Source organism: Pantherophis guttatus, chromosome 2 (genome assembly GCF_059756535.1).
Source record: "Pantherophis guttatus breed Tessera chromosome 2, ASM5975653v1, whole genome shotgun sequence".
In the NCBI taxonomy this organism is placed as follows: domain Eukaryota; kingdom Metazoa; phylum Chordata; class Lepidosauria; order Squamata; family Colubridae; genus Pantherophis; species Pantherophis guttatus.
In genome coordinates this window covers 290,953,797-290,980,764 of record NC_142064.1, presented here as the reverse complement: position 1 = coordinate 290,980,764, position 26,968 = coordinate 290,953,797, and the positions used below count along the sequence as shown (strand labels likewise).

Here is a 26,968-nt window from a genome sequence, read left to right as displayed (position 1 = left end):
TAAAGCCAAGAGATCCCTATGGAGATTCCCCCGCGAAGGGGGAGGATCCGGATGGATTAGGAGGGATCCCTTCAGATCCCCTCCGCCTCTTCCTGCGTGGACTGTCAGCTGAGGGTTTTCCTGGCTTCCCTTCGGATTGGGGGGAGCGTGTGACCCCCAAGTCCTGGCTGGCTGTGGGGCTGCCCCTCCCCCCTTGTCATCCAGGGCAGCTGCTGGGGGCTCCCTCCTCCCCTTCTGAGCCCCGAAGGACCCCTCGAGCTGTGGATCCACTTTGCCCTCCTGGACTCTCCGCAGCTCCAGCTTAGGCTCCTTCTGGGCACTGTGGGAACTCAGAGGGCATCTAGTCCACCTATCCAGTCCAGGCGCCCAGAGAAAGGGAGATTGGAGGAGAATCATGGGGGGGGGGAAGGAAGACGAGATTCCCCTCCGGAGCTGGCATGAAAGACCCCCCAGATTGCAGCCCCCCAAGACTGAAGGGATTCCCCTCCCCCACTTTCCCCGCTTCTCTCTCTGCGCAGAACTCTCCTGCATCGGGCGAAGTCAAGGGAGGCTCTGCCCGGAGACCGATGACGCTGCAGAGGGGAGGATTCCCATTGGTCCTCCTGCTCTTTCTGGACACTCCCTCTTCCGAAGTCCGAGGGAAACTCCTCCCCCCCTCCAGACCCTCCGATTCCTCCTCTGGGGCTGGGAGCGTCTTTCTCCCCCCTTTGGGGCGCTTGTGGGGAGCCTCCATGGCTTTGGCTGGGCTCCCCCTGATGCTGCTGCTGGGGGCGCTGGCCCGGATCCCCGGGAGCGAAGGGGGGGAGGAGACCCCCGGTAAGGAGGGGGCTGGGCGGGGGAGGAGGGGGCTGGGAAGGGGGGAGGAAGCCTCCCCCAGCCTCCATCTCTGCGTGGTCTCCTCTCCCTTCCTCCCCACAGCCCCCCCCAGGGGGACGGAGAGGGACCCTAATCCTAACCCTTCCCCCATGTAGCCAGGTGGGGGTCGCAGCCTCTCCTGTGCCTGGGTGGGAGGGGGCTGCAGGGAAAGAGGAAGGGAGGAAAAGCGAAAGAGGGAAACAGGCATTTTCAGCCCTGAATCCCCAGAAGGGAAAAAAAGGGTATTTGAGCGAAAGTCTTTTTCCTTCTTCGGAAACTTCACTTTTTCTTCTCAGTCTCAACTTTGACGCTTTGAAGGTCAGGCGAGAGGGGGGCTTCGGACCCTTCTGGGGAGCCCCTGAATTTGGGGAGGAGACCAAGAACCCCCCATAATCCCCCTGGAGGGGAGGGGGAAGGGAGGGAGGAGGATGTTGGGGGTCTGAGTTGCTCCTCGGAAACTGGCTCCCTTTTGTGATGGGGGCGGGAGACCCTCGCTTTGAGCGGCTCTTTTTGGGGAGGGGGAGAGGAATCAGGAGTCCCCCAAAGGGAGGGAGCTGGGCTGAAGATTCGGGGGAAGAAGAAAGGGGAGGGGAGAGACGGAGGGGAGGTGAAGACTGAAGGGCTGGGAGACGCCAGGAGAGCCAGGAGAGTAGGTCTAGATGTCCTCATTGTGGCCCCTCCCCAGATCCCCTCCCAAAGGAAGAGAGAGTGGGGGGGATGGAAGCTACTTTCTCTCCAGCCCCCCCCCCATCCTTCCTGCCCCTTGAGATCCAACCTTCCCTGCAGAGAGTGAATGGGATCGCTGGACCGGTTGAGCTTCTGCCTGCCTTTTCCCACCCCTCCCCCTCTTTCCTCCCCTCCCCCCTCCATACCCCCCAGGAAGCCTCCCTTCCTCTCTGGGACTGAGAGAGTTCCCCTTCCCTCCTCCAGGGGGCGTCTTCCGCCAGTCTCTCTCGGAAGGTCCCCCGCCACCCTCCCCCTTCCCGCGTAGATCCCCCTCCTCTCCCAGTGGCTGGGAACGATGGGCCCTGGAGTCCCTCCTGACGGCCTTCCCTCCCCTCCTCCTCCCCCTCGCAGCCCATTTCCTGGCCCAGGTGAAGTCCGAGTGCCGCTTCCTCAACGGGACGCAGCGGGTGCGGTTCCTGGACAGGCGCTTCTACGACCGGCAGGAGATCTATTACTTCGACAGCGACCTCGGGAAATACGTGGCCGTCTCTCCGTTGGTGCAGCCCGATGTGGACACCTGGAACAGGGATGAGCGCATCCTGCAGTACCAGAAGGCCTCCGTGGATCGCTTCTGCCGGCACAACTACAGGGGGTTCAGCTACCAGGCGGCCAAGGCTGAGGAGCGGGTGGTTGGCCGGAGAGGTGAGTCTGGGGGGAGAGAGGGAGGGGGGCTCTTCCCTGGGAGGGGGAGGCCAGGACCCCCCTTTTCTTTCACTCCTTGGGATCCTCCCAGGTGGAGATTTTACTCATTTATTTATTTATTTATTCTGCACTCTCAGATGGACAAAATCTTCTTCCCAGGCTCCAAACTCTCCTCCTGTCTGGAATCTGGGATCCCTTCGATCCATTTCCCCCCCACAAGAAAATCCATCCAGATAAGGTTTTTTGGGGGTGGGGGAGGGGAATCCAGCCAGGTCTCTCTCTCTCCTGCTCAATACTGGCAGTCCTCCACTTAACAACAGTTCGTTTAGTGACCGTTGAAAGTTACAACAGTAGTGAAAAAAAATGACTTATGACTGTTTTTCACACTTACGACCGTTCAGACTCCCCAGGGTCACGTGGTCAAACGGACTCAGACTTGTGACGGTCACAGCGTCCCAGGGTCACGTGACCCCCTTTTGCGACTTTCTGATAAGCAAAGTCCATGGGGAAGCCTGATTCACTTAACAACCTTGTTACTCATTTAACAACTGCAGTGATTCACTTAATGACTGTGTTTTGTTTTTTGTTTTGTTTTGTTTTTATTGGATTTATATACCTCCCTACTCCCGAAGGACTCAGGGCGGTGGAACAGCCACAGAATAAAACACATAAATACAAAAATTTAAAATAGAATAAAAACGAATTAAATAATTTGGCTGAGACAAATTTAAAATACCCAATAATTTAAAAACAAATTAAAATTTACATTTAAAAGGCGAAAAGATTTAGGCCAGGCCAGCTTGATGAAATAAGAAAATCTTGAGCGCGCGACGGAAGGTGCACGGATCCGGGATCCTCCGTATCTCCAGGGGGAGCTCGTTCCAGATCGTAGGCGCCCCCACAGAGAAGGCTCTCCGCTCTCCCCATTGGACATTGTTTGGCCAATGGCACCCGGAGGAGCCCCTCTCTATGGGAGCGTACTGGCCGGTGGGAGGCTATTGGTGGTAGTAGGCGGTCCCATAGGTAACCAGGTCCTAAGCCAAGAAAGGTCGTAACATGGGGCAAAATTCATTGAACAAACTCCAACTGGTGCAGAATGAGGCTCCAACTGGTGCAGAATGCGGCCGCGCGGGGGATTATGGGAGCGACGGGGCGCTCCCATGTGACTCCTCTCCTGCGCGAGCTGCATTGGCTTCCGGTGGACTTCCGGGTACACTTCAAGCTGTTGGTGACCACCTTTAAAGCGCTCCATGGCTTAGGGCCGGGGTACTTACAGGACCGCCTTCTGCCACCAATAGCCTCCCATCGGCCACTTCGCTCCCACAGAGAGGGCCTCCTCAGGGTGCCGTCGGCTAGACAATGCCGGCTGGCGACCCCCAGGAGGAGAGCCTTCTCTGTGGTGGCACCTACCCTCTGGAACAATCTACCCCCAGAGATACGAGTGATCTCCGACCTCCGGACCTTTCGTCGGGCCCTAAAAACTCATCTCTTTCAGTTAGCCGGTCTCTCTTGATTTTATGATTTTATGGTTGGTTTTAAATTTTGATATGGATTTTAAATTGATAAATTTTAAACTATGGGCCAAATTTAATTATTTTAAATCTATTTTTAATCGTATTTATGTATAAATGTTTTTATTTTGGCTGTTCACTGCCCTGAGTCCGAAAGGAGAAGGGCGGTATAGAAATTCGAATAATAAATAAATAAATCTCACTTAGCAACAGAAGTCTTGGGCTCAATTGTGGTCCTAAGTCGAGGACTCCCTGTATCTACATATATATTTCTCTCTATCCCTGATTCATTTCTATCCTATTCAGGAACCTCCCGTCTCCCTCCCTCTTCCCACCCAGAAGCCCCTCCCTCCCTTTCTCTGCTCCAGAAATGCTGCTTTTGGGCACTTTGGGATAAAACCTTATTTTTTACCTAAAATAAAAAAAAAGAATTAGCAGATGCTTTTTCACCCGTCGACCCCTTTCTATGGATCTTCTGCTTTTCTTTCATCTTTCTTCACTCAGAGTCATTTCCAGCCCTTCAGCTTTTCAATCCAATAAAGAAACAGATGAGTAACGGAAGCAGCTTAGAATTTGTAATCACGATTCAATGCTTAAACCGAGATGTAAAAACCCCAATGATAGGAATCCTGATCTCTTCCGTTCTTCCTTCCTGGGGAGGCTCCTGATTTGGGGGGAGAATCCAAAAACACCCACAAACCTTAAAACTGAATTTGGGGTCCTAAGAAAGAAATTGGGCCTCCATTCAGCCCTGAAGCCTCAGATTCTTTCATTCTCCCTTCCAGATTCCTTCAATGTTGCCTACATTTCTTTTTCTCCTTTTATTTCTTTGTCTAATAAAAATCTTCTATATTTCTATCCACTGATGGGGTTTCAGAGGCCAATCAAGGATTTTAGCTGCCCTTGTTGCCATTCGGCCTTTCCAGGGAAATTATATTCCTTTTATTCGAATCAGAGAAGTCTTGAAAGCATCAATACTTAAGAACTGGTTAAGTTTAATGTTCCCATTGTGACTCCAGAGATTCTCCAAAAATAACGTCTCACCATAGAATCCAACAAGATCTTTCTTCCATAAGAGGAAAACCTCCAGATCCTAAGAGAGAAAAGCCTCTTGGAGCATTTGCTCCTTCCGGAAATTATTCAATATTTTAGGGAAACCAAAAGAGTTTTTGCTCTCCACATATTCAGTCTGGAGGCAAAACTCATTTTCACTCCTAAATTCTTCCCTGCAAACCTGGGAGGATTTTCAGCTGCCACATAAGATGCATTTGGATATGTTTTTACTACCAAAGAGGATATTTTCATGGAGATAATAATATTCAGCTGTTTAATTTGTTTCTGGATGATATTTAAAGTTTATTTTCCCCCTACAAAGAGCCCAACATTCTTGTCATCTGGCACAGTACTTGAAATAATTCTCATTCCAATAATATTTAACATAGAGATTTCACCTTCACTTTTATTCATTTATCTAGTGATTTTTTCATAACCTGTGAAAGATGCATTTGGAAATCTTTTTACTACCAAAGAGGATATTTTCATGGAGATAATAATATTCAACTGTTTAATTTGTTTCTGGACAATATTTAAAGTTTAAATATTCAACCACTTTGATTCATTTATCTAGTGATTTTTGATAACCTTCAAAAGTGCCCCAAGTGCCAATTGTGTTGGTGTTGTGAGTGTGTCTCTTTTGTGGGCCTCTCAGAGACTCCCTCCCTCCTCCCTCCTTTTGGGGGTCTCTGGGGGGATTTTCCCTTCAGGGAAAGGAGCTTCATCAGCTGCCCAAAGACCTCAAAGCCCATCCTCCCCTCCTCTTTTCCTCCCTCCCCTCCTCCCTTCCTTCCTTCCTCTGGTTCAGGGACAGGACCAAAATCTCTGGATGGTTTGTTGCTTTAGCTGCTCACAAGCTTTATCCACATAAATAGAATGCATTTTTATTATAAATCCAAAATATTGATCCTGAATTTCATTGTGATTCATATAATTTCTTCTTCATCTAAAGTATTATTTTTACTTCCATGAAAATACTTCAGACAAGAGTCCAATAATTCTCCAGGGGTTCCTGTTCCTTATTAAAAGAACAGGAATATTTATTAAATTCCGTGTATTTAGAGCAAATTGTTGGTGCAGCTCCAGTTTAGGAGACCTGAAATCACAGGATGTTTCTTGAGTCTCTTTGGGGGGAATTTTCTCTTCCTTTTTCTTTGACTTCTGAGCTGACTTTTCTCTCCGGAGAGATCCGGGCGTCTCCTTCCCCCGAGAGACCAAAGCTTTTCTCCGGCCACCAAGAGAGGCTCTCAACCTTCCCTCAACTCTCCCCAGAATTATATATGTGTATATGAAGAACTTAATGAATCCTGCTGAATCAGTTTGCCTGTGGGTGCTTTCTGGATTTGATTTTTACAAGAAACTTTTCCTGGAAAATAAAAACAACTCACACCTGAAATGTTGCTATTTGTCTGCATGGAAACCTGACCAGATCCCAGGTTGGAATTACAAAGAACCATTTAAAAATGGGTTCTTCTTAAGCATTATAGAATTTACTGTTAATAAGAAAATCCCTCAAGAGAAAACAAAATGGTTAGCAAAGGACTCTGGGCTGGAATGGATCTATTGTCAACTCTCTTGGGGGGCTCATCCAGACTAACCCCCCCCCCATTAATCCATCCAAGAGTTGTGCCAGTTGGAGCATTTGCTGAAGGAGGAGATCCAGATCCCAGATCCCCTCTGGATCCCTTCCCCACTCCCTGCCCCCCTCATCCAGGGCAGAAGCTTCCCTGTGGGAGTCAGAGGGACCCCTCCCCACCTCCTCCCCCAGGAATGGCCGGTTCCTGCGGCTGGGAAGGAGGCCGGCTGGGTGGAGGCAGAGCCTGGTCTGGGGTGGGTCTCCCTCTGAATCCCCCCAAAGCCCCCCAGGAAGGATCCTTGAGAGAGATCATGAGATCCCCCAAAACCTCTTCCGTCCTTCCTGCTCTGAAGGGGGGATTCAGGGTCTCTCATCTTCAATGGGGGGAAAACTTTTCCTTCAGGGGATTCTGGCAGTTATGGGGAGCAAAGGGCTGCCCCCCCCCCATTGGGCTCCTTTGCCCTTTCCTTCAAAATGCCTCTTTCTATTGATGATGCCCAAAATTGGGGGGTTTTGCAGCCACATCACATTTTGCACATTTTCCCCTGAAATCTTCTGCTGATTTTTTGTGTATCTTGTGGATCCTAAAGGGAGAAAAGGGAAAGTGGAAGGAGAAATTTTCTCTCTCCAAATAAAACTTTTTGAAAAGTGATTGAAACACCGAAGAAAATTGAGACAAAGATCTTCTCTTCTCTTCTTCTCTTCTCTTCTCTTCTCTTCTCTTCTCTTCTCTTCTCTTCTCTTCTCTTCTCTTCTCTTCTCTTCTCTTATCTCCTCTTTTCTTCTCCTCTCCTCTCCTCTCCTCTCCTCTCCTCTCCCCTCCCCTCCCCTCTCCTCTCTTTTCTCCTCTCTCTCTCTTTCTCTCTCTCTCTCTTTCTCTTTCTCTCTCTCTTTCTTTTTCTTTCTTTCTTTGGCAAACTTGCTTGATCACCTTCAGGGCTGCCCAGAGGCGTTTGGCTCCGTCCTCTCTCCTCTCCTCTATAACCTCCGCATGAAGCCGCTGGGTGAGGCCATCCGTCACCAGGGCTGGAGGTCTCCTCCGTCTGCTGATGTTATAAGGTTTCATCTCCATCTCTGGGGACCCAGGAGATGCTGAGGCTGCCCCCTCGAGGGTCCCGGAGGCTGTGGGGGGAGGGGCTGAGTGGGGGATTAGGGGCTTCGGCTGAACCCTGGAAAGGCCAAAGGGCTTTGGGTGTTGGGAGCCCCAAGATGGGGGACTTTAACCAACTTCCTTCTGGGTGGAGCTGCATTGTCCCAGAGACCCAGTTGGCATTTCTGGAGATTCTCCTGGACTCCCGGAGAGCAGGTGGCAGTCACGGCTAGGAGAGTGTCTGTAAGACTTTGGGTTAGTTGTGGCCACTTTCGCAAATAAATTTAATAAATAACTAAGTTTATTAAACAAACAACAAACAAAAAAATGTGGTATTGCACCTAATTAAAAATCTGGTTTCATTTTCAACAAGATCCCAAGAATCATCCGACTCGTGCTGCATCCATCCTTCCCATCTTCTGCCTCGTTTCTTTCCTGTTGTGTCTCTCATGTGGCTCCTTCCCCTCCTTCCCTCCAGCCAAGCCCACCGTCTCCATCTCCCCCACCAAGATGGAGCCCTCTTCCCCCAACACCATCCTCCTCTGCACCGCGACCGGCTTTTACCCCGTGGAGATCGAGGTCCAGTGGCTGAAGAACGGGCGGCCGGAGGAGGAGGGCGTGGCCTTCGGGGAGGAGCTCCAGAACGGAGACTGGACCTACCAGCTCCAGGTGATGCTGGAGACCCAGCCCCAACGGGGGGACATCTACACTTGCAAGGTGGGGCACGCCAGCCTGGAGGCCCCCATCACCGTCCAGTGGGGTAAGCCCCTCCCCTCCTGGTCTGTGGACCCCATCCTGCCCTGAGAAGGGGGAGAAACCCACCCCATGGGGAGAGCTGGAATGGAGCCTCCTGGGGGAAGGTGGGCCTGATCCTCCTGCTCAGGTGAGGCTCCTTCTCCTTCCCCAGAGCCCCGTTCCTCCAGCTCTGCCAGGAGCAAACTCTGGACGGGGATCATGGGGGCCGTGATAGGAGTGGCCTTCCTGGCTGTGGGGCTCTTCTCCTACCTGAAGAGCAAGAAAGGTGAGTCTGGGGGGCCGGAGGAGAGGTTGTGGGGAGGGGACCCTCTAGGGGAGGCCTCTCATCAAGCTTAGCAGGTGGCCAAGAGGGGCCCCTTGGGGAATGTTTATGGGAACTTCTGTTCTTGGAGGGGCTATAAGTGAAGACAATGCAACCTATTATGGGCTATCGATGGGGAGGGGGTTCCCCTGAGTCCTCCAGCCCATGAAGGGTCCTGATTGGGTCTTTTTCTCCTTCCAGCAATTCCCATCCAACCTCCTGCAGGTGAGTTTCTCCTCTTCTTCCCTCATCTCAACCTCTCCTAAGAGTTATAGGTGGTTTTTTTAAATTCTTTAATTGTTCTTTTTTTTTTAAAAAAAAAACAATTTTTGGATTTTGGGCAACTTTTCCTTACAGAGACCTGAAAAAGTATTGCAATCAAAAACAAAAGCAGACACAAACGCTAAAATCTTGCCCAGAATTTTTCCAAGTATTGGGAAATTGCAAAAGAGGAGAGTCTCAGGGTTCTGAGGGATGCCCTCATTAAATCATGAGCCTCGAGCCAAGCTTCCAAAGAAATCCAGTTATTGATTAGGAGCTTCATGTCCGCACGTTCCCAAGTGAAGACAGCTCTGACCCTACATAATTTACGCCCCAGTCATGACCCTGCTTCCCCCCTCTCCCAAGGGTGTGTCATCAATCACATCTGCCAACGGAGCAATTTTGCGGGTTGTAGAGATCCCTCCCCTCCAACTGCTGTGGGTAACCCTGGGATGCAGCCTTGAGAGAGATAAGTCTGGAATGTGCATCTGTCTTTGGCTGCCATGCTGTTTCATCAATTTCTCATCCCCCTTGCTTATGGCAACTCGAGAGCAGGCCAGGGATGATTTGCCACTTGACATTCGGCTCCCCTCACTTCCTGAAGAATTTTTTCAGAATTTTTCCACGTTTTGGGAAATTGCCAAAGGGAAGGGAAGGAGGGGGCCATTCCTTCCCGGTCCCCCCTTTGGGGAGGGAGCACCCCAGGTTTACATTCCCACACGCATTTTGTAAGCAACCCACCCATTCGGTTAGGCTCACTGTGGAGGGGGGTTCCCGAGGGTATTCAGCCATGGGGACAAATTCCACCCCTGCGGCTATTTCAAAAGGGGTGAGTCCCAGGCTACTATGCACCGCGGCAGTGGTGGGATTCGGCCGGTTCTGTCTAGCGATGACTGTGGGAGGCTCTGCCCACCCTCCCAGACGTAATGCGCGACTACTGCACATGCGCAGAAGGCCGTGTGCATGCGCAGAGGTGGCACATGTGAGCGAAGCGAGTGCTTGAGCACACTCACATTTGCAGTCCGGTAGGGAAGGTAAGTGAATCCCACCTCTGCACTGGGGTATTGGAGGCCACTTCAGCAAACGGCAGGAGATTTTGCCCAGCTAAATTGCTGATAATTAACACAGCATCTCAGGCAGGGGAGGGGTCTACTTACCTTTACTACTGGTTCACAACGGGATTGCGTGCGCACTCTTGTTTTGCTCACATGTACGCCTTGCTTCTGTGCATGTGCAGATCGCCGATGACGACATCCGGGGCGGTGGGCGGGGCCTCCCTGAAATGGGCAGATTCTCCCTCTTATCTGTCCCTGCCTGTCAACCACCCCCCTGCAGTGTGGGCCTGCCTTGGGGGTGGGAGCTGAAAAGGAAGAAAATTATGTTATTTACACTAAAAGATTCTCTTTATATTCTGATTTTCTTCCCCATCTCTTTTTCTACAGCACTCATGAATTAATCCTGCTCTCTGATGCAAAAGGATATTTTTTCTTTAGTGGCTGATGACTCTTTGTCCTGTTTGCAGCCTCTGAGAAATGGAGGCTGAAGGTGGCAGTTTGGGGGAGGAGGAGAATGGCAGCCTAGATCTTCTCCTGCTGAGACCCCCCTCCAGCTTCCTTTCAGGGCCGCTCTTTCTTGTGAGGGAGGGGTGGAGACCATCCAGACTGTCCCCAGGGACACTGGGCTGACCTGTAAGTCTATCCCCCTCATCTCTCCTGGTTTTGAACCCACAGCAGCTTCATCTACATTATTCTTCCTCCCACTCACTTCCCTTCCCTTCGCTTTGCTATAAAAGAATAAACTTCAGATGTAAGAAAACCCTGGAATCCTCCCTTCCTTCCTCTTCCTCCTCTTCCTTTTTGCTGCCCCCGCAGGAGGCTCCTCCCTCCGCTGCCTCTGGATCCACCATCCTGGCTACTTTGGGTCGGAAGCCAGAACTGGTTCAGGAGGAGGGTGGGCAGATCCAGGGAGGTGAAGGGGCAGGACCCCCCTTTCTGCTCAGAGGCCCCCTTGCTCTGCTTCCCCTCAAGCCCCCTTTGGAGGAGCAGAAGGGCAGCAGGCACGGTCCTCCCTGAGCGTTTGTGGGGAGCCATTGGGGGGCACCTGAGACTCCCCTACATTCACCCAGCCATTTCAGCCATTTCTCTCCTTCACAACTTTAGGGTTGTGCCATTTTGGCATCCAACGCCTCCCTCCCTCCCTCTTCGGGCTCAGATTCGGTATAGGTCCATGATGGCAAACCTATGGCACGCGTGCCGGAAGTGGCACGCAGAGCCATTTCACCTGGCATGCAAGGCGTCACCCATTCCTCTTCTGGGTTTCTGGCACACGCATGTGCATTGTCCTGATTGTCGTGCACGCATGCATGCCAGTAAACAGAAGACTAGCTGGCCAGAGCACATGCGTGCCCCAGGACATCCACCCCCTTGCCAGCCAGGATCACTGCCCCAGTCGCTCCCCTGTACCCGCTCGCCTGCCTGCCTACCTTGTCATCGACACTGCGAGGAAAGGCCCCGAAACTGCACTGCCAGGGATCCACATGGGCTGCCGCAGAGAGGAAGGGAAGCCCCAGCCTAGCTGGCAGCTCTGCTCCTTTTCTTCTTCTGGGTTCCGGCGTGCCCCCTCACCCCTCTCAGCCAGGAGAAGCGGAAGCGAGCTGCCTCCAGGAAGACCGGAGGAGAGCGCGGTAAGAGGCACGCCGGCTGGGAAGCAGTCATGCTCCCTTGGAAGAAGTGGTGGGAGAGGGTTGTATCATCTTTTGCTGGCGTGAATGGCCATGCTGGATGCTGTCTAGAGCTCAAGGCAACACCAGGGAAGGAGCAGCGGGCGGGGCAGCTGCCACCCAGCCAGCAAATGCTCCTCCGTGTGCCTGAGCCGGCGGGTCGCTCCTACCCTTTCCCGTGCAGCCTGCGGCCCCCAGCAGAGAGGAGTCCAAGCAAGCCGCGCATTCGGAGCTTCCCTGTTGGGGCTGAGAGCACTTCCTCTGTATGCCGCCCTCCCTTCTCTGGGGAAGGAGCCAGCTGGCCTGCTCGCCATGAGCTTTCCTGCCCCGAGCGCAGCGCACAAACTGTCCCCGGTGCTTCCCAAACTTTGGGGCAGGGCTGAGGGCAGGTGGGAGGCGGAGAGGGAGGAGCAGGCAGCTTCTATGCCTCGGGGCTCCGGGGAGAGGCGGCCGAAAGCTCCATGTGGAGGCTGCCAATCACGAGCCCCGGGGCCGCCTGCTTCCCTTCCACGGGAACGGCTCGGCTACTTCGAAGCGATCGGCTGGGAAGCTTCCTCGCTGAGAGACGGGCAGGCGAACGCTGCGCTTGTAGGGGGAAGCGGCACCACACACCTCCCTCCCTTTTGCCCCCGGCTGACTCTGATCCCGGCCCTGCCGCTCCTCAGCCTCCTTCGGCTCCGGAGTTTCCCGCTCTCCACAGCTCAGCGCTCTTTTCTTTTTAAAAAAATAATTTTTATTATGAAACATTAAAACAAAACAAAACATACAACATTTATATATACAAACTCTTTTTACAGCTCTTTCGTAGTGATCCTTCCTTATTGTTTACTATTTATACAAATTTTTACTTCATCTTATTCCATATTATTATCTGTCTCCTTCTCAAAGGCGCCTAGAAGAAAAAGGCGGGAAAAAAGGGAAACGCCCCCTTTCCACCCTCAGCAACCAATCAGAGCGCAGATTCCCTCAGGCGGGAGCCCTCCCTCCCTCCCTCAGCCACAAAGGAGTGTTCTGGATCATTCTAGACTTTCCTTCCCCAGCTGTTAAATTGAACACATTTAAAGTGTTCAAAGGAAACGGACCTAAAATGACTTTGCTTTTGTCCGTTAGATTGAATTGTCCTTCTAGAAATGGCTGCTGACATATTAAGGTGTAAAAGCAAAAAGTTGTTTTTTTAAAAAATCTTCAACTGTGCTGAAAAGAGCCGGAAGTCAAAGCCTTTTTTCCTTTTTTCCCTTGAACCTCAGACTTTCTTTTCCCCTCTTTTTCTCCTTCCCCTGATTTCCTATTTCTGTTTTTCTTTGCGGTTTATGAAATAAATAAATAAACAAATAAGAAACAGACCTAAAAAAAGAGGAGGTGAAATTGCAGGATAGGTAAGAAATAACCAAACCGCTCTAGAAAAGCAACAGAAGAAAGACGAAAACCTTCCATGCATTTCAGATAATATAAAAGGGGGAAAAGAAGGAAGGAGCCATGGGGGTATATTGGAAGCCACCCAACCCCCAAATCAAATGGTCACTAAATGAACCCTTGTAAATCAAGGACTTTCTTCAATCTGCTTCAACGGAGGGAGAAAAGCTTGTTTCATGATGGTTTCGTGCCTTCAAGTTGGTGTCGATGTTTAGCCACCCATGGATAGACTTTCTCTGGGGAGACCCCTCCCCATCCCCCTCCTCCAGGTCCTCTGAACAGTGTCCTCCCCCCCTCACTGCAACTGAGCCCCTCCCCCTCCATGCTGGTCCCCCTTTTCCTTTCTTCCATCCTCCGTCAGAGCCTCCCCAAAGAGCAGGGAGGGTCTCCCCACAAAGGGTCCCAAGGGGGAGAATGTGGGTCCTTTGAGTGACATTTCTCCAACCCTCCATCGGTTTCTTTCCTGGGCTCTCCAGGGTCTCCTTGGGGGTCAGGAAGGGCCCCTTCAGCCGCCTCCAATGGGGCAGAGGACCTTGTGGCTGCCCCACCTGCAGACTCAGCCATGGGGCGGAGGAGGAGGAGGAGGAGGGGAGTCCCTGAGCTGCCCTGAGGGAGAATGGAGGCTTGTTGCCTGCTGGATCCTGGCCAGGTCCTCAGTTCCGCTTCGGAGGAGCCCAAAGCTTCAGGCTGGGGAAGCGAAGCCCAAGCGCCTCTGCAGCTCTTGGGGGCTGGAGAAGGAAGGGCTGCTCTGTGTGTGTGTGTGTGTATGTGTGTGTGTGTGTGTGGCAGAGGGAACTCAAGAGAAGAGCACAATATTTGGGGGGGGGAAGCATGAAAGGGGCCCAGAGGTTCTGCCTGGGTCAGGTGAGGGAGGGAGGCCCCACAGAGGCTGCCTGGATCTGGGGCTGACTGTGTGTGAGTGGCTGTGTCAGATACACAACTGTGGGGCAGATGCTGGGGGGGACCTGGCTCTGGGCTGCTGAGGCTGGTGCTGGGCCAGGGGGGAGTTTGACCCCTCCAGCCCCCCCATCCCTGGAAAGGACCCAGGCCACCTCTGGACCCCCAAAGCTCTTGAAACAGGATCCGGAATTCAGGATCTCTCTAAGCCGCCTTTGCGTAACTGAGCAGAACCCGAATCTCCCGCAAAGACTAGAAAAAAAGTTTTCTATGGATGAAGTGAAAGAGGAGAAGAAGAAACAGAAGGTCTCCTTGTGGGATAGTTTGGGGGGGGGGGAGATTTCCTGACTGTGATGGTGAAAAGGCTGTAATTCCTGATCCCTGAAGTCCCCAGGATTTCTATTAAAATTCCAGGTTGTTCTATAAATTATAAATTTATTCTTCGGTTTAATATACTGTCCCTCCATCCTTCCTGAAATCTTTTACAAGGAAAAAAATTCACTCAGATCCTCTGACACATCATATCCGTGGATATGGATTTTCTTCTCCGTCTTTTGGGAAAATGTTTCCTCCAACTCCCCTCCAGAAGAACTAAATTCATCTCAGAATCTGGATTCTTAGGACTTGGGAGTCCCAGGACTGATTCCTTTCCCCCTAAAATCCCCTTTTCTCACACGATCCCTGCAGGCAAAACGTTGAGTTCCCTGGCAAAGAACAAAAGGGAGGAAAGGAGAATCTGCTCATTCATAATATAAAATATTTGTGAGATTTATGGAGATTAAAGGTTTATTTCAAATCACGGCAGAGATTTGGAAAGGAGGGAAAAGCTGCATTTATGTGGAAACGATATTTCTCTTCAAAAGACGTTTTACACACGTACAAAAGTTGGAGGGAATTAAGGACAAAACGCCCTCAAAATTTCCAGGGAGGAAAAAGTGCCTTGAGGGCCCTTTGGCTGAGAATTGGGGGGGGGGGGCGGAGGAAGAGCTGCTGCTCAGACGGGGGGGGGGGGACTCCCTGAATTCTGGGCTTGGGCCGGAAGAGAAGGGGGGATGGAGGGTCTTGGCTGGCCTCCAGCCCTTGGGATCTCCCTCGCTCACTTGGGATCCCACAAGATCCGGCTGGATTAGGAGGGATCCCTGCAGATCCTGCGTGGCCTGTCAGCTGAGGGTTTTCCTGGCTTCCCTTCGGATTGGGGAGAGCGTGTGACCCCCAAGTCCAGGCTGGCTGTGGGGCTGCCCCTCCCCCCTTGTCATCCAGGGCAGCTGCTGGGGGTCCCTCCTCCCCTTCTGAGCCCCGAAGGACCCCTCGAGCTCTGCATCCACTTTGCCCTCCTGGACTCTCCGCAGCTCCAGCTTAGGCTCCTTCTGGGCACTGTGGGAACTCAGAGGGCATCTAGTCCACCCCTCCAGTCCAGGCGCCCAGAGAAAGGGAGGGTGGAGGTGAATCATGGTGGGGGCGGCAAAAGGAAGACGAGATTCTCCTCCGGGGCTGGCATGAAAGACCCCCCAGATTGCAGCCCCCCAAGACTGAAGGGATCCCCTCCCCCACTTTCTCCGCTTCTCTCTCTGCGCCGAACTCTCTCCTGCATCGGGCGAAGTCAAGGGAGGCTCTGCCCGGAGACCGATGACGCTGCAGAAGGGAGGATTCCCATTGGTCCTCCTGCTCTTTCTGGACACTCCCTCTTCCGAAGTCCTAGGAAAACTCCTCCCCCCCTCCAGACCCTCCGATTCCTCCTCTGGGGCTGGGAGCGTCTTTCTCCCCCCTTTGGGGCGCTTGTGGGGAGCCTCCATGGCTTTGGCTGGGCTCCCCCTGATGCTGCTGCTGGGGGCGCTGGCCCGGATCCCCGGGAGCGAAGGGGGGGAGGAGACCCCCGGTAAGGAGAGGGCTGGGCGGGGGAGGGGGGGTTGGGGGGAGGAGGGGGCTGGGAAGGACCCCGGAGAGGGGAAGAAAGCCGATGGGTCTCCGGAGCCTCCAACAACCTCGATCTCTGCGTGGTCTCCTCTCCCTTCCTCCCCACATCCACCATCCCCCACCCCCCAGGAGGACGGAGAGGGACCCCTTCCCCCCTTCCACGATTGTAACCGCAGTGGGGGTCGCACCCCCACGGTCTGGGTGGGAGGGGGCTGCATGGAAAGAGGAAGGGGAGGAAAAGCGAAAGTGAAAGAGGGAAACTGAGGCATTTTGAGCCCTGAATCCCCAGAAGGGAAAAGAGGCATTTGAGCAAAAGTCTTTTTCCTTCTTCAGAAACTTCCGTTTTTCTTCTCAATCTCAGATTTGGGGCTCTGAAGGTCAGGCAAGAGGGGGGTTTACGGCCCTTCTGGGGAGGCCCTGAATTTGGGGAGGAGACCAAGAACCCCCATAATCCCCCTGGAGGGGAGGGGGAAGTGAGCTTGGAGGATGTTGGGGGTCTTTTGTGAAGGGGGCGGGAGACCCTCCCTTTGAGAGGCTCTTGGGGGTCTTTTTGGGGAGGGGGAGAGGAAAGGAAAGGGGGGTGATCCTCCACAGTCCCCCAAAGGGAGGGAGCTGGGCCGAAGATTGGGGGGAAGAAGAAAGGGGGGGTGAGAGGGAGGGAAAGTGGGGGTTGAAGGGCTGGGAGACCCCAGGAGAGTCGGTCTAGATGTCCTCATTGTGGCCCCTCCCCAGATCCCCTCCCAAAGGAAGAGAGAGTGGGGGGGGATGGAAGCTACTTTCCCTCCAGCCCCCCCCCCCCATCCTTCCTGCCCGTTGAGATCCCACCTTCCCTGCAGAGACTGAATGGGATCGCTGGACCGGTTGAGCTTCTGCCTGCCTTTTCCCACCCCTCCCCCTCTTTCCTCCCCTCCCCCCTCCAGACCCCCCAGGAAGCCTCCCTTCCTCTCTGGGACTGAGAGAGATCCCGTTCCCTCCTCCAGGGGGCGTCTTCCCCCAGTCTCTCTCGGAAGGACTCCCGCAACTCCCCCCTCCCGCTAGGATCCCCCCTCCTCTCCCAGCGGCTGGGAACGATGGGCCCTGGAGTCCCTCCTGACGGCCTTCCTTCCCGTCCTCCTTCCCCTCGCAGCCCATTTCTTGGCCCAGGAGAAGGGCGAGTGCCGCTTCCTCAACGGGACGCAGCGGGTGAGATACCTGTACAGGCAACTCTACGACCGGCAGGAGTTTCTCCACTTCGACAGCGACCTCGGGAAATACGTGGCCGTCACGGAGTTGGGGAAGGTGGATGTGGACAGGTGGAACAGGGATGAGGTCGAGCTGCAGCACCGGAAGGCCGAAGTGGATCGCTTCTGCCGGAACAACTACCAGGTGGCCCAGAGTATTTCTGTGGTTGGCCGGAGAGGTGAGTTCGTGGGGGGGGGGAGTTTGGGGGAGGGGACCCCCTTTTCCTTCCCTTGATTGAGACTCTCCCGGATGAAGATTTAGTGGTGGTTTCAAAAGGAAGGATGACTCCAATTCAGTGGAAAAATCAATGAATTAATGAAAAGATTAATCAAAAGGCTTCAGGGGATTCAGGCTGCCTCCCCCTCTCTGCCCCCCCCCAGCAAAGCCCCAGAGCCCCATTGGGAGCCCTTTCCAGAAGGCCAATAAGGGGGGGGCTCCCTCCTCCTCTGGGGTCTTTGGGATTTTGGGATTAAAAAAATCCTTTCTCTCCAGGTCTCCATTCTCTCTGTTCTTCATTTGGAGTCATTTCCACTCCGGCATCTTTTCAATCCAATAAATAAATAAGTAAGTAAGTAAAATAAACAAATATATAAAATTAAATAAATAAATGAAGAATCAATAAATGAAAAGCTAAATAAATAAATAAATAAATAATAAAATAAATAACTAATAAAATAAACTAAAGAAAGAATAATAATAAATTAACTAAATAATAAAATAAATTTAATAAATAATAAACTAACTAAATGATAGAATAAATAATGAACTAATAATAGCAATAAATAAACTAAACAATAAAATCAATCAATCAATCCAGATAGAATTTATACAACAGTTGTATACAGTGTACAACTACCAGGAGCGCCTGATTGGCCGGAGAGGTGAGTCTGGGGGAGGGGGGCTCTTCCCTGGGAGGGGACCCCCCCTTTCATTTCATTCCTTTCATTCCTTGGGATCCTCCCGGATGGAGGTTTTACTCCTCATTTATTTATTTATTCTGCACTCTCAGATGGACAAAATCTTCTTCCCAGGCTCCAAACTCTCCTCCTGCCTGGAATCTGGGATCCCTTTGATCCATTTCCCCCCCCACAAGAAAATCCATCCAGATAAGGGTTTTTTGGGTGGGGGTGGGGGAGGGGAATCCAGCCAGGTCTCTCTCTCTCCTGCTCAATACTGGCAGTCCTCCACTTAACAACAGTTCGTTTAGTGACCGTTGAAAGTTACAACAGCAGTGAAAAAAAATGACTTGTGACTGTTTTTCACACTTACGACCGTTGCAGTCTCCCCAGGGCCACGTGATCCAAATCCAGATGCTTGGCAACACACTTGTACTTGTGACGGTCACAGCGTCCCGGAGTCACGTCATCCCCTTTAGCGACCTTCCCATAAACAAAGTCCATGAGGAAGCTGGATTCACTTAACAACCCTGTTACTCATTTAACAACTGCAGTGATTCACTTTTTGGCACTTTGGGATAAAACCTTATTTTTTACCCAAAATAAAAAAAAAGAATTAGTGGACACTTTTTCCCCTGTCGACCCCTTTCTATGGATCTTCTGCTTTTCTTTCATCTTTATTCAGTCAGAGTCATTTCCAGTCCAGCAGCTTTTCAATCCAATAAAGAAACAGATGAGTAATGGAAGCAGGCTAGAATTTGTAATCATGATTCAATGCTTAAACCGAGATGTAAAAACCCCAATGATAGGAACCCTGATCGCTTCCGTCTTCCTTCCTGATTTGGGGGGAGAATCCAAAAACACCCACAAACCTTAAAACTGAATTTGGGGTCACAAGAAAGAAATGGGGCCTCCATTCAGCCCTGAAGCCTCAGATTCTTTCATTCTCTCTTCCAGATTCCTTCAATGTTGCCTACATTTCTTTTTCTCCTTTTATTTCTTTCCCTAATAAAAATCTTCTATATTTCTATCGACTGATGGGGTTTCAGAGGCCAATCAAGGATTTTAGCTGCCCTTGTTGCCATTCGGCCATTCCAGGGAAATTATATTCCTTTTATTCGAATCAGAGAAGTCTTGAAAGCATCATCACTTAAGAACTGGTTAAGTTGAATGTTCCCATTGTAACTGCAGAGATTCTCCAAAAATAACGACTCAACATAGAATCCAATGAGATCTTTCTTCCATAAGAGGAAAACCTCCAGATCCTAAGAGAGAAAAGCCTCTTGGAGCATTTGCTCCTTCCGGAAATTATTGAATGTTTTAGTGGAACCGACAGAGATTTTGCTCTCCACTTATTCAGTCTGGAGGCAAAACTCATTTTCACTCCTAAATTCTTCCCTGCGAAACCTGGGAGGATTTTCACCTGCCACATAAGATGCATTTGGAAATGTTTTTACTACCAAAGAGGATATTTTCATGGAGATAATAATATTCAGCTATTTAATTTGTTTCTGGATGATATTTAAAGTTCATTTTTCCCCTACAAACAGCCCAACATTCTTATCATCTGGCACAGTACTTGAAATAATTCTCATTCCAATAATATTTAATATGGAGATTTCACCTTCACTTTTATTCATTTCTCTAGCGATTTTTGATAACCTCCGCAAGTGCCCCAAGTGCCAATTGTGTTGGTGTTGTGAGTGTGTCTCTTTTGTGGGCCTCTCAGGGCCTCCCACCCTCCTCCCTCCTTTTTTTTTTTTATTAAAAAGTTTTATCAAACATTACAACATTTTTCCCTGTCCCTCCTCCCCCCCTTCCCTCCTCCCCACCACCCATCCCCCATCCCCCCTCTCCCTCCAACCCCCCTCCCCCCACCTCAGACTTCCCAGAGCAAATACAGGGTGTAACATTTAACAAACATAAACTAAAATATGCTAACTTTCTGTAGGCTCTTAATTCCCTCTTGCTCTTTAACTCCCCTTTCAACTAACAAAACATAATTCAAAAAGAAAAAGTTGGTTTCATTCATAAGCTATTTGAAGCTTTTTAGCCCGATATTTGTTTTGAATATAGTCAATCTATCTTCTCCATTCCGATATATATCTTTCATTTGAATGGTCCTTCAAATACGCTGAAATTTTTGCCATCTCTGCTAAATTCACTACTTTTAGTGTCCATTCTTCAATGGTAGGCAAGTCTTCCTTCTTCCAATACTGCACCAACAAGAATCTGGCTGCTCTTATTAAATTTAAAATCAACTTAGTCTCTATAACCGTACAATCTCTAATTATGCCTAACAAAAAGAACTGTGGAGTAAATTTTATCTTCTTTTTGAGAATGTTTTGAATAATCCACCATATTTTTATCCAAAATGCCTTAATTTTTTTACATGTCCACCATATATGATAATACGTGGCATCATCACATTCACATCTCCAACACTTCGGTTGCACACTTGGATACATACAGGCTAGCTTTTTAGGATCCAGATGCCACCTATAAAACATTTTATAAAAATTCTCTCTTAAGTTTTGGGCTTGCTTAAACTTCACATTTCTAACCCATATTTTTTCCCACGTTTCCATCATTATTGGTTCTTCAATGTTTTGTGCCCATTTTATCATAAAGTCCTTAACTAACTCCGTTTCTGAATCTATTTCTACCAATGCATTATGCAACCTTTTTATATGCATTTGACTTTGATCTCTAATCTGTTTTACCAAGTTCTCCTCATTTTGCAAAATACCAATTTTGTGATCTTCTTTCCATCTAGCTTGCAACTGTACATATTGAAACCATGTTTGAATTATCCTTTCTTCTCTTAGTTGATTCAAAGATTTTAGTTGTAGTATACCTCTTTCCTTGTTAAGAAGCTCTTTGTATGTAATCACATCTTGTTTTTGTTCTACACTTATATTGTCTATCACGTGTCTGGGTATTGCCCACATTGGTAACTATTCGTTTAATTTATACTTATACTTTTTCCAGACACGCAATAAAGCATTCCTTAATATGTGACTTTTAAAAGTCTTATCCACTTTCTTATCATATGGTAAACCTCCTCCCTCCTTTTGAGGGTCTCTGGGGGGATTTTACCTTCAGGGAAAGGAGCTTCATCAGCTGCCCAAAGACTCCAAAGACCATCCTCCCCTCCTCTTTTTCTCCTTTCCCTCCTCCCTTCCTCCCTACCTGGTTCAGGGACAGGACCAAAATCTCTGGATGTTTTGTTGCTTTAGCTGCTCAGAAGCTTCATCCACATAAATAGAATGAATTTTTATTATAAATCCAAAATGGTGATCCTGAATTTCATTGTGATTCATATAATTTCTTCTTCATCAAAAGTATTATTTTTACTTCCATGAAAATACTTCAGACAAGAGGCCAATAATTCTCCAGTTCTTTGAATAAATATTCCATGTATTTAGAGCCAATTGTTGGTCAGGCTCCAGTTGAGGAGACCTGAAATCATCGGATGTTTCTTGAGTCTCTTTGGGGGGATTTTCTCTTCCTTTTTCTTTGACTTCTGAGCTGACTTTTCTCTCCGGAGAGATCCGGGCGTCTCCTTCCCCCGAGAGGCCAAAGCTTTTCTCCGGCCACCAAGAGAGGCTCTCAACCTTCCCTCAACTCTCCCCACAATTATATATATGTATATAAAGAACTTAATGAATCCAGCTGAATCAGTCTGCCTGTGGGTGCTTTCTGGATTTGATTTTTACAAGAAACTCTGATTTATATCTGTCTCCTATTTTACTACATTATTTTACTACATTAGGCATCAAGCTTGATATCAAAAAGAAATCTTGAATGACATGATGTGGGGCAGGTAAAATGTACTTTGTCCTCCTGCTGTTTTAAATCAAGAGGTCTCTATTTGTCTATTAAATTGGATTCTTGGATGGGCAGAGGGAGAAAGTTGTGTCCCTTGGGAGGTATTTAAAAGGGGAAAAAAATACCTTTTTCCGATCCAATTAAAATCTCCAGCAACTCCCATCTGGCCAAATAGGAACCCCAAAATCTTCACACGGCAGTCTTGTAAATAAGGAGGTTTGGGATGGGCTATAAAAATAAACATGGAAAAATACCAAATTGCAGCTTTAAAATCTGATCCTTCCATTTTCTTGCTAAAAGACTTTTTCTCATCCAAACTTTGCATTTCCTGTTGAGAAAAAAAAAAGCCATTTTCAGTTTGTAAAGCCTCTGCCTTCTTTTAGCAATTCCACAAAGGCCTTTAATGTCCCAAGAGGCAAATGGGATTTTCCTGGAAAATAAAAACAACTCACACCTGAAATGTTGCTATTTGTCTGCGTGGAAACCTGACCAGATCCCAGGTTGGAATTACAAAGAACCATTTAAAAATGGGTTCTTCTTAAGCATTATAGAATTTACTGTTAATAAGAAAATCCCTCAAGAGAAAAAAAAAATGGTTAGCAAAGGACTCTGGGCTGGAATGGATCTATTGTCAACTCTCTTGGGGGGCTCATCCAGACTAAACCCCCCCCCTCATTAATCCATCCAAGAGTTGTGCCAGTTGGAGCATTTGCTGAAGGAGGAGATCAAGATCCCAGATCCCCTCTGGATCCCTTCCCCACTCCCTGCCCCCCTCATCCAGGGCAGAGGCTTCCCTCTGGGAGTCAGAGGGACCCCTCCCCACCTCCTTCCCCAGGAATGGCCGGTTCCTGCGGCTGGGAAGGAGGCCGGCTGGGTGCAGGCAGAGCCTGGTCTGAGGTGGGTCTCCCTCTGAATCCCCCCAAAGCCCCCCCCCAGGAAGGATCCTTGAGAGAGATCATGAGATCCCCCAAAACCTCTTCTGTCCTTCCTGCTCTGAAGGGGGGATTCAGGGTCTCTCATCTTCAATGGGGGAGAAACTTTTCCTTCAGGGGATTCTGGCAGTTATGGGGAGCAAAGGGCTGCCCCCCCCCATTGGGCTCCTTTGCCCTGTCCTTCAAAATGCCTCTTTCTGTTGAGGCTGCCTAAAATTGGGGGGTTTTGCAGCCACATCACATTTTGCACTTTTCCCCCTGAAATCTTCTGCTGATTTTTTGTGTATCTTGTGGATCCTAAAGGGAGAAAAGGAAAAGTGGAAGGAGAAATTTTCTCTCTCCAAATAAAACTTTTTGAAAAGTGATTGAAACACCAAAGAAAATTGGGACAAAGATCTTCTCTTCTCTTCTCTTCTCTTCTCTTCTCTTCTCTTCTCTTCTCTTCTCTTCTCTTCTCTTCTCTTCTCTTCTCTTCTCCTCTCCTCTCCTCTCCTCTCCTCTCCTCTTCTCTTTCTCTTTCTCTTTCTCTTTCTCTTTCTCTTTCTCTTTCTCTTTCTTTCTTTCTTTGGCAAACTTGGTTGATCACCTTCAGGGCTGCTCAGAGGCATTTGGCTCCGTCCTCTTTCCTCTCCTCTATAACCTCCGCATGAAGCCGCTGGGTGAGGCCATCCGTCACCAGGGCTGGAGGTCTCCTCCGTCTGCTGATGTGATAAGGTTTCATCTCCACCTCTGGGGACCCAGGAGATGCTGAGGCTGCCCCCTCGAGGGTCCCGGAGGCTGTGGGGGGAGGGGCTGAGTGGGGGATTAGGGGCTTCGGCTGAACCCTGGAAAGGCCAAAGGGGCTTTGGGTGTTGGGAGCCCCAAGATGGGGGACTTTAACCAACTTCCTTCTGGGTGGAGCTGCATTGTCCCAGAGACCCAGTTGGCAATTCTGGAGATTCTCCTGGACTCCCGGAGAGCAGGGGGCAGTCACGGCTAGGAGAGTGTCTGTAAGACTTTGGGTTAGTTGTGGCCACTTTGGCAAATAAATTTAATAAATAACTAAGTTTACTAAGCAAACAACAAACAAACAAATGTTGTGGTATTAGACCTAATTAAAAATCTGGTTTCATTTTCAACGAGATCCCAAGAATCATCCGACTCGTGCTGCGTCTGTCCTTCCCGTCTTCTGCGTCGTTTCGTTCCTGTTTTGTCTCTCATGTGGCTCCTTCTCCTCCTTCCCTCCAGCCAAGCCCACCGTCTCCATCTCCCCCACCAAGATGGAGCCCTCTTCCCCCAACACCATCCTCCTCTGCACCGCGACCGGCTTTTACCCCGTGGAGATCAAGATCCAGTGGCTGAAGAACGGACGGCTGGAGGAGGAGGGCATGGCCTTTGGGGAGGAGCTCCAGAACGGAGACTGGACCTACCAGCTCCAGGTGATGCTGGAGACCCAGCCCCAACGGGGGGATGTCTACACTTGCAAGGTGGGGCACACCAGCCTGGAGGCCCCCATCACCGTCCAGTGGGGTAAGCCCCTCCCCTCCCCTTTCTTCCCTCCTGATCTGGGGACCCCATCCTGCCCTGAGAAGGCAGAGAGACCCTCCCTGTGGGGTGAGCCAGAATGGAGCCTCCTGGGGGAAGGTGGGCCTGATCCTCCTGCTCAGGTGAGGCTCCTTCTCCTTCCCCAGAGCCCCGTTCCTCCAGCTCTGCCAGGAGCAAACTCTGGACGGGGATCATGGGGGCCGTGATAGGAGTGGCCTTCCTGGCTGTGGGGCTCTTCTCCTACCTGAAGAGCAAGAAAGGTGAGTCTGGGGGGCTGGAGGAGAGGTGGTGGGGAGGGGACCCTCTAGGGGAGGCCTCTCATCAAGCTTAGCAGGTGGCCAAGAGGGGCCCCTTGGGGAATATTTTTGGCAGCTTCTCTTGTTTGTGGGGCTATAAGTGAAGATCCTGCAACCTATTATGGGCTATCAATGGGGAGGGGGACCCCCTGAGTCCTCCAGCCCATGAAGGGTTCTGATTGGGTCTTTTTCTCCTTCCAGCAATTCCCATCCAACCTCCTGCAGGTGAGTTTCTCCTCTTCCCCCTCATTTCAACCCCTCCTAAAAATTATAGGTGGCTTTTAAAATTCCTTAATTGTTCCTTTTTTAAAAAAAAAACTTGCATGAACAATATTTCCTTGTTGTGGATAGAGCAGTTTTTTGGATTTTGGGCAGCTTTTCCTTACAGAGATCTGAAAAAGTATTGCAATTAAAAATAAAAAGCACACACAAAAGCTATAATCTTGCCCAGAATTTTTCCATGTTTTGGGAAATTGCCAAAGGGAAGGGAAGGGAAGGGAAGGGAAGGGAAGGGAAGGGAAGGGAAGGGAAGGGAAGAAGGGGGCCATTCCTTCCCATTCCTCCCTTGGGGAGGGAGCACCCCAGGTATAAATTCCCCCACACATTTTGTAAGCAACCCACCCATTCTGTTAGGCTCACTGTGGAGGGGGGTTCTTGAGGGTATCCAGGCATGAGGAAAATTCCACCCTGTGGCTATTTTAAAAGGGGTGACACCAGGGGTGAAATCCTCCCAGTTCGGACCAGATCACCCAATCCAGTAGCGATGGGAGCAGGTGGTCCGGAGAACTGGTAGCAAAAATCCCTCCCCCCCCCGCAATGCCCAGCTGAGCCGCACGATCATCAGAGACTTTTTTTTTTACTTTTAAAAGCATTGTTTCTACAACCTCTTCCGCCGAAAAAATGCTTTTAAAAGTAAAAAAAAAAGCCTCTGATGATCGTGCGGCTCAGCTGGGATCATCAGAGGCTTTTCAAAGCATTTTTTTCTGCAACCTCTTCGGCCGATGCTTTGAAAAGTTAAAAAAATGCTTTGAAAAGTTTTTTTTTTTTAAAGTTGGCCATGCCCACCCAGTCACATTACCCCCCACACACCAAGCCACGCCCACAGAACCAGTAGTAACAAATTTTGCATTTCACCCCTGGGTGACACCTATGCTACTATGCACTGCGATATTGTAGGCCACTTCAGCAAATGGCAGGAGATCTGCCCAGCTAAACTGCTGATAATTATCATAGCATCTCAGGTATTGTTCTATCATTGCGTTCGCTCGTTCTCTACCTCCGTTCGTCCTCGGGTGGGAGGTGGAGCTGAGTCCTTGAGATGACCCTATCAACTTAATGAACTCCCTCCAAAACTTCTCCCTGAACTGCACCCCACCCTCCGGTCCGAGAGGATCCTTCTTGGCACCCCATGCAGACTCCTTTGGGTTCATCAGTTGGAACCTGGACAGGCTCTTCTTCCTGACCCCCCTTCTCCTTGTGAGAATTCCCACAATTTCTGGCCAAGTGAGCCCAGGCTCCCCCCTTTGCTGCCACCCCCATCGTAGCCCCGTCTTCTTTCTTCATATGAAGCATCCCAGCCTTTTCCTCCCTGAAATGGGCGGATTCTCTCTCTATGTGTCCCTGCCTGTCAACCACCCCCCTGCAGTGTGGGTCTGCCTTGGGGGTGGGGGATGAAAGGGAAGAAGAGTTTATTATTTACGGTAAAAGTGTCTCTTTATATTCTGATTTTCTTCCCCATCTCTTTTTCTACAGCACTCATGAATTAATCCTGCTCTCCGATGCAAAAGCATATTTTTTATTTAACAGCTGAAGACTCTTTGTCCTGTTTGCAACCTGTGAGAAATGGAGGCTGAAGGTGGCAGGTTGGGGGGAGGAGGAGAATGGCAGCCTGGACCTTCTCCTGCTGAGACACACATACACCCCAGCTTCCTTTCAGGGCCGCTCTTCCTTGTGAGGGAGGGGTGGAGACCATCTAGGCCAGGGGTCCTCAAACTACGGCCCGCGGACCGAGTACGGCCCACTGACACAATGTATCCAGCCCACACAGTGGTGGGATTCAGCCCCGCCCGCTGCCCCACCACTCCCACCCACTCCTCGCATGGCTGGCTTTTCCTAGCTGACAGGTGCCTGGGGAAGAGGTGCCTCACCTGCTGTGGCTGTCAGAGGGTCCGGGGGACGGCCAGGGACTGCACGGTCCTTGTGTGGCAGCAGGGACTCCGCAGCTGGCCCTCCGAGAAACAGGCAAGGTGGCGGCAGCAGGCAGAGGGGCGGGGGCGGGTGAGGCACGTGATACGGATCACACGCCTGCTCCATCCCATGTGGTTGGGACAAGACACATGGTTGTCCGAGGCATCCAGCCCGCGGGACGGCATTCCTCTCCCCTGCGCCTCTGTCTTTGGCTACTGCTCCCATTGCGGGGGAAGACAAGGTGAGGAGTGGGTGGGGGGGCTGCTGCCTACTGCCTCCCATCTCTTTTGCCCTGCAGTTGGAGATCACGTCACTGCTGGTCATCTCCTTGGTCCCCTCGCGGGTCGTGCCCTTGGCCTATGCATGA

General features: G+C 50.3%; 1 protein-coding gene across 1 annotated transcript in view; it reads left to right on the top strand.

Moving 5' to 3' along the window:
- Nucleotides 1-26,968, top strand: part of LOC148116137 (H-2 class II histocompatibility antigen, E-S beta chain-like) — a 30,081-nt gene extending 3,113 nt beyond the window's left edge. Inside the window, exons 2-6 of the mRNA XM_087885400.1 lie at nt 1,933-2,223; nt 16,841-17,113; nt 23,822-24,103; nt 25,591-25,655; nt 26,900-26,968. Coding sequence (XP_087741526.1) covers nt 1,933-2,223; nt 16,841-17,113; nt 23,822-24,103; nt 25,591-25,655; nt 26,900-26,968 — 980 coding nt within the window. The remainder of the gene's footprint in view (nt 1-1,932; nt 2,224-16,840; nt 17,114-23,821; nt 24,104-25,590; nt 25,656-26,899) is intronic.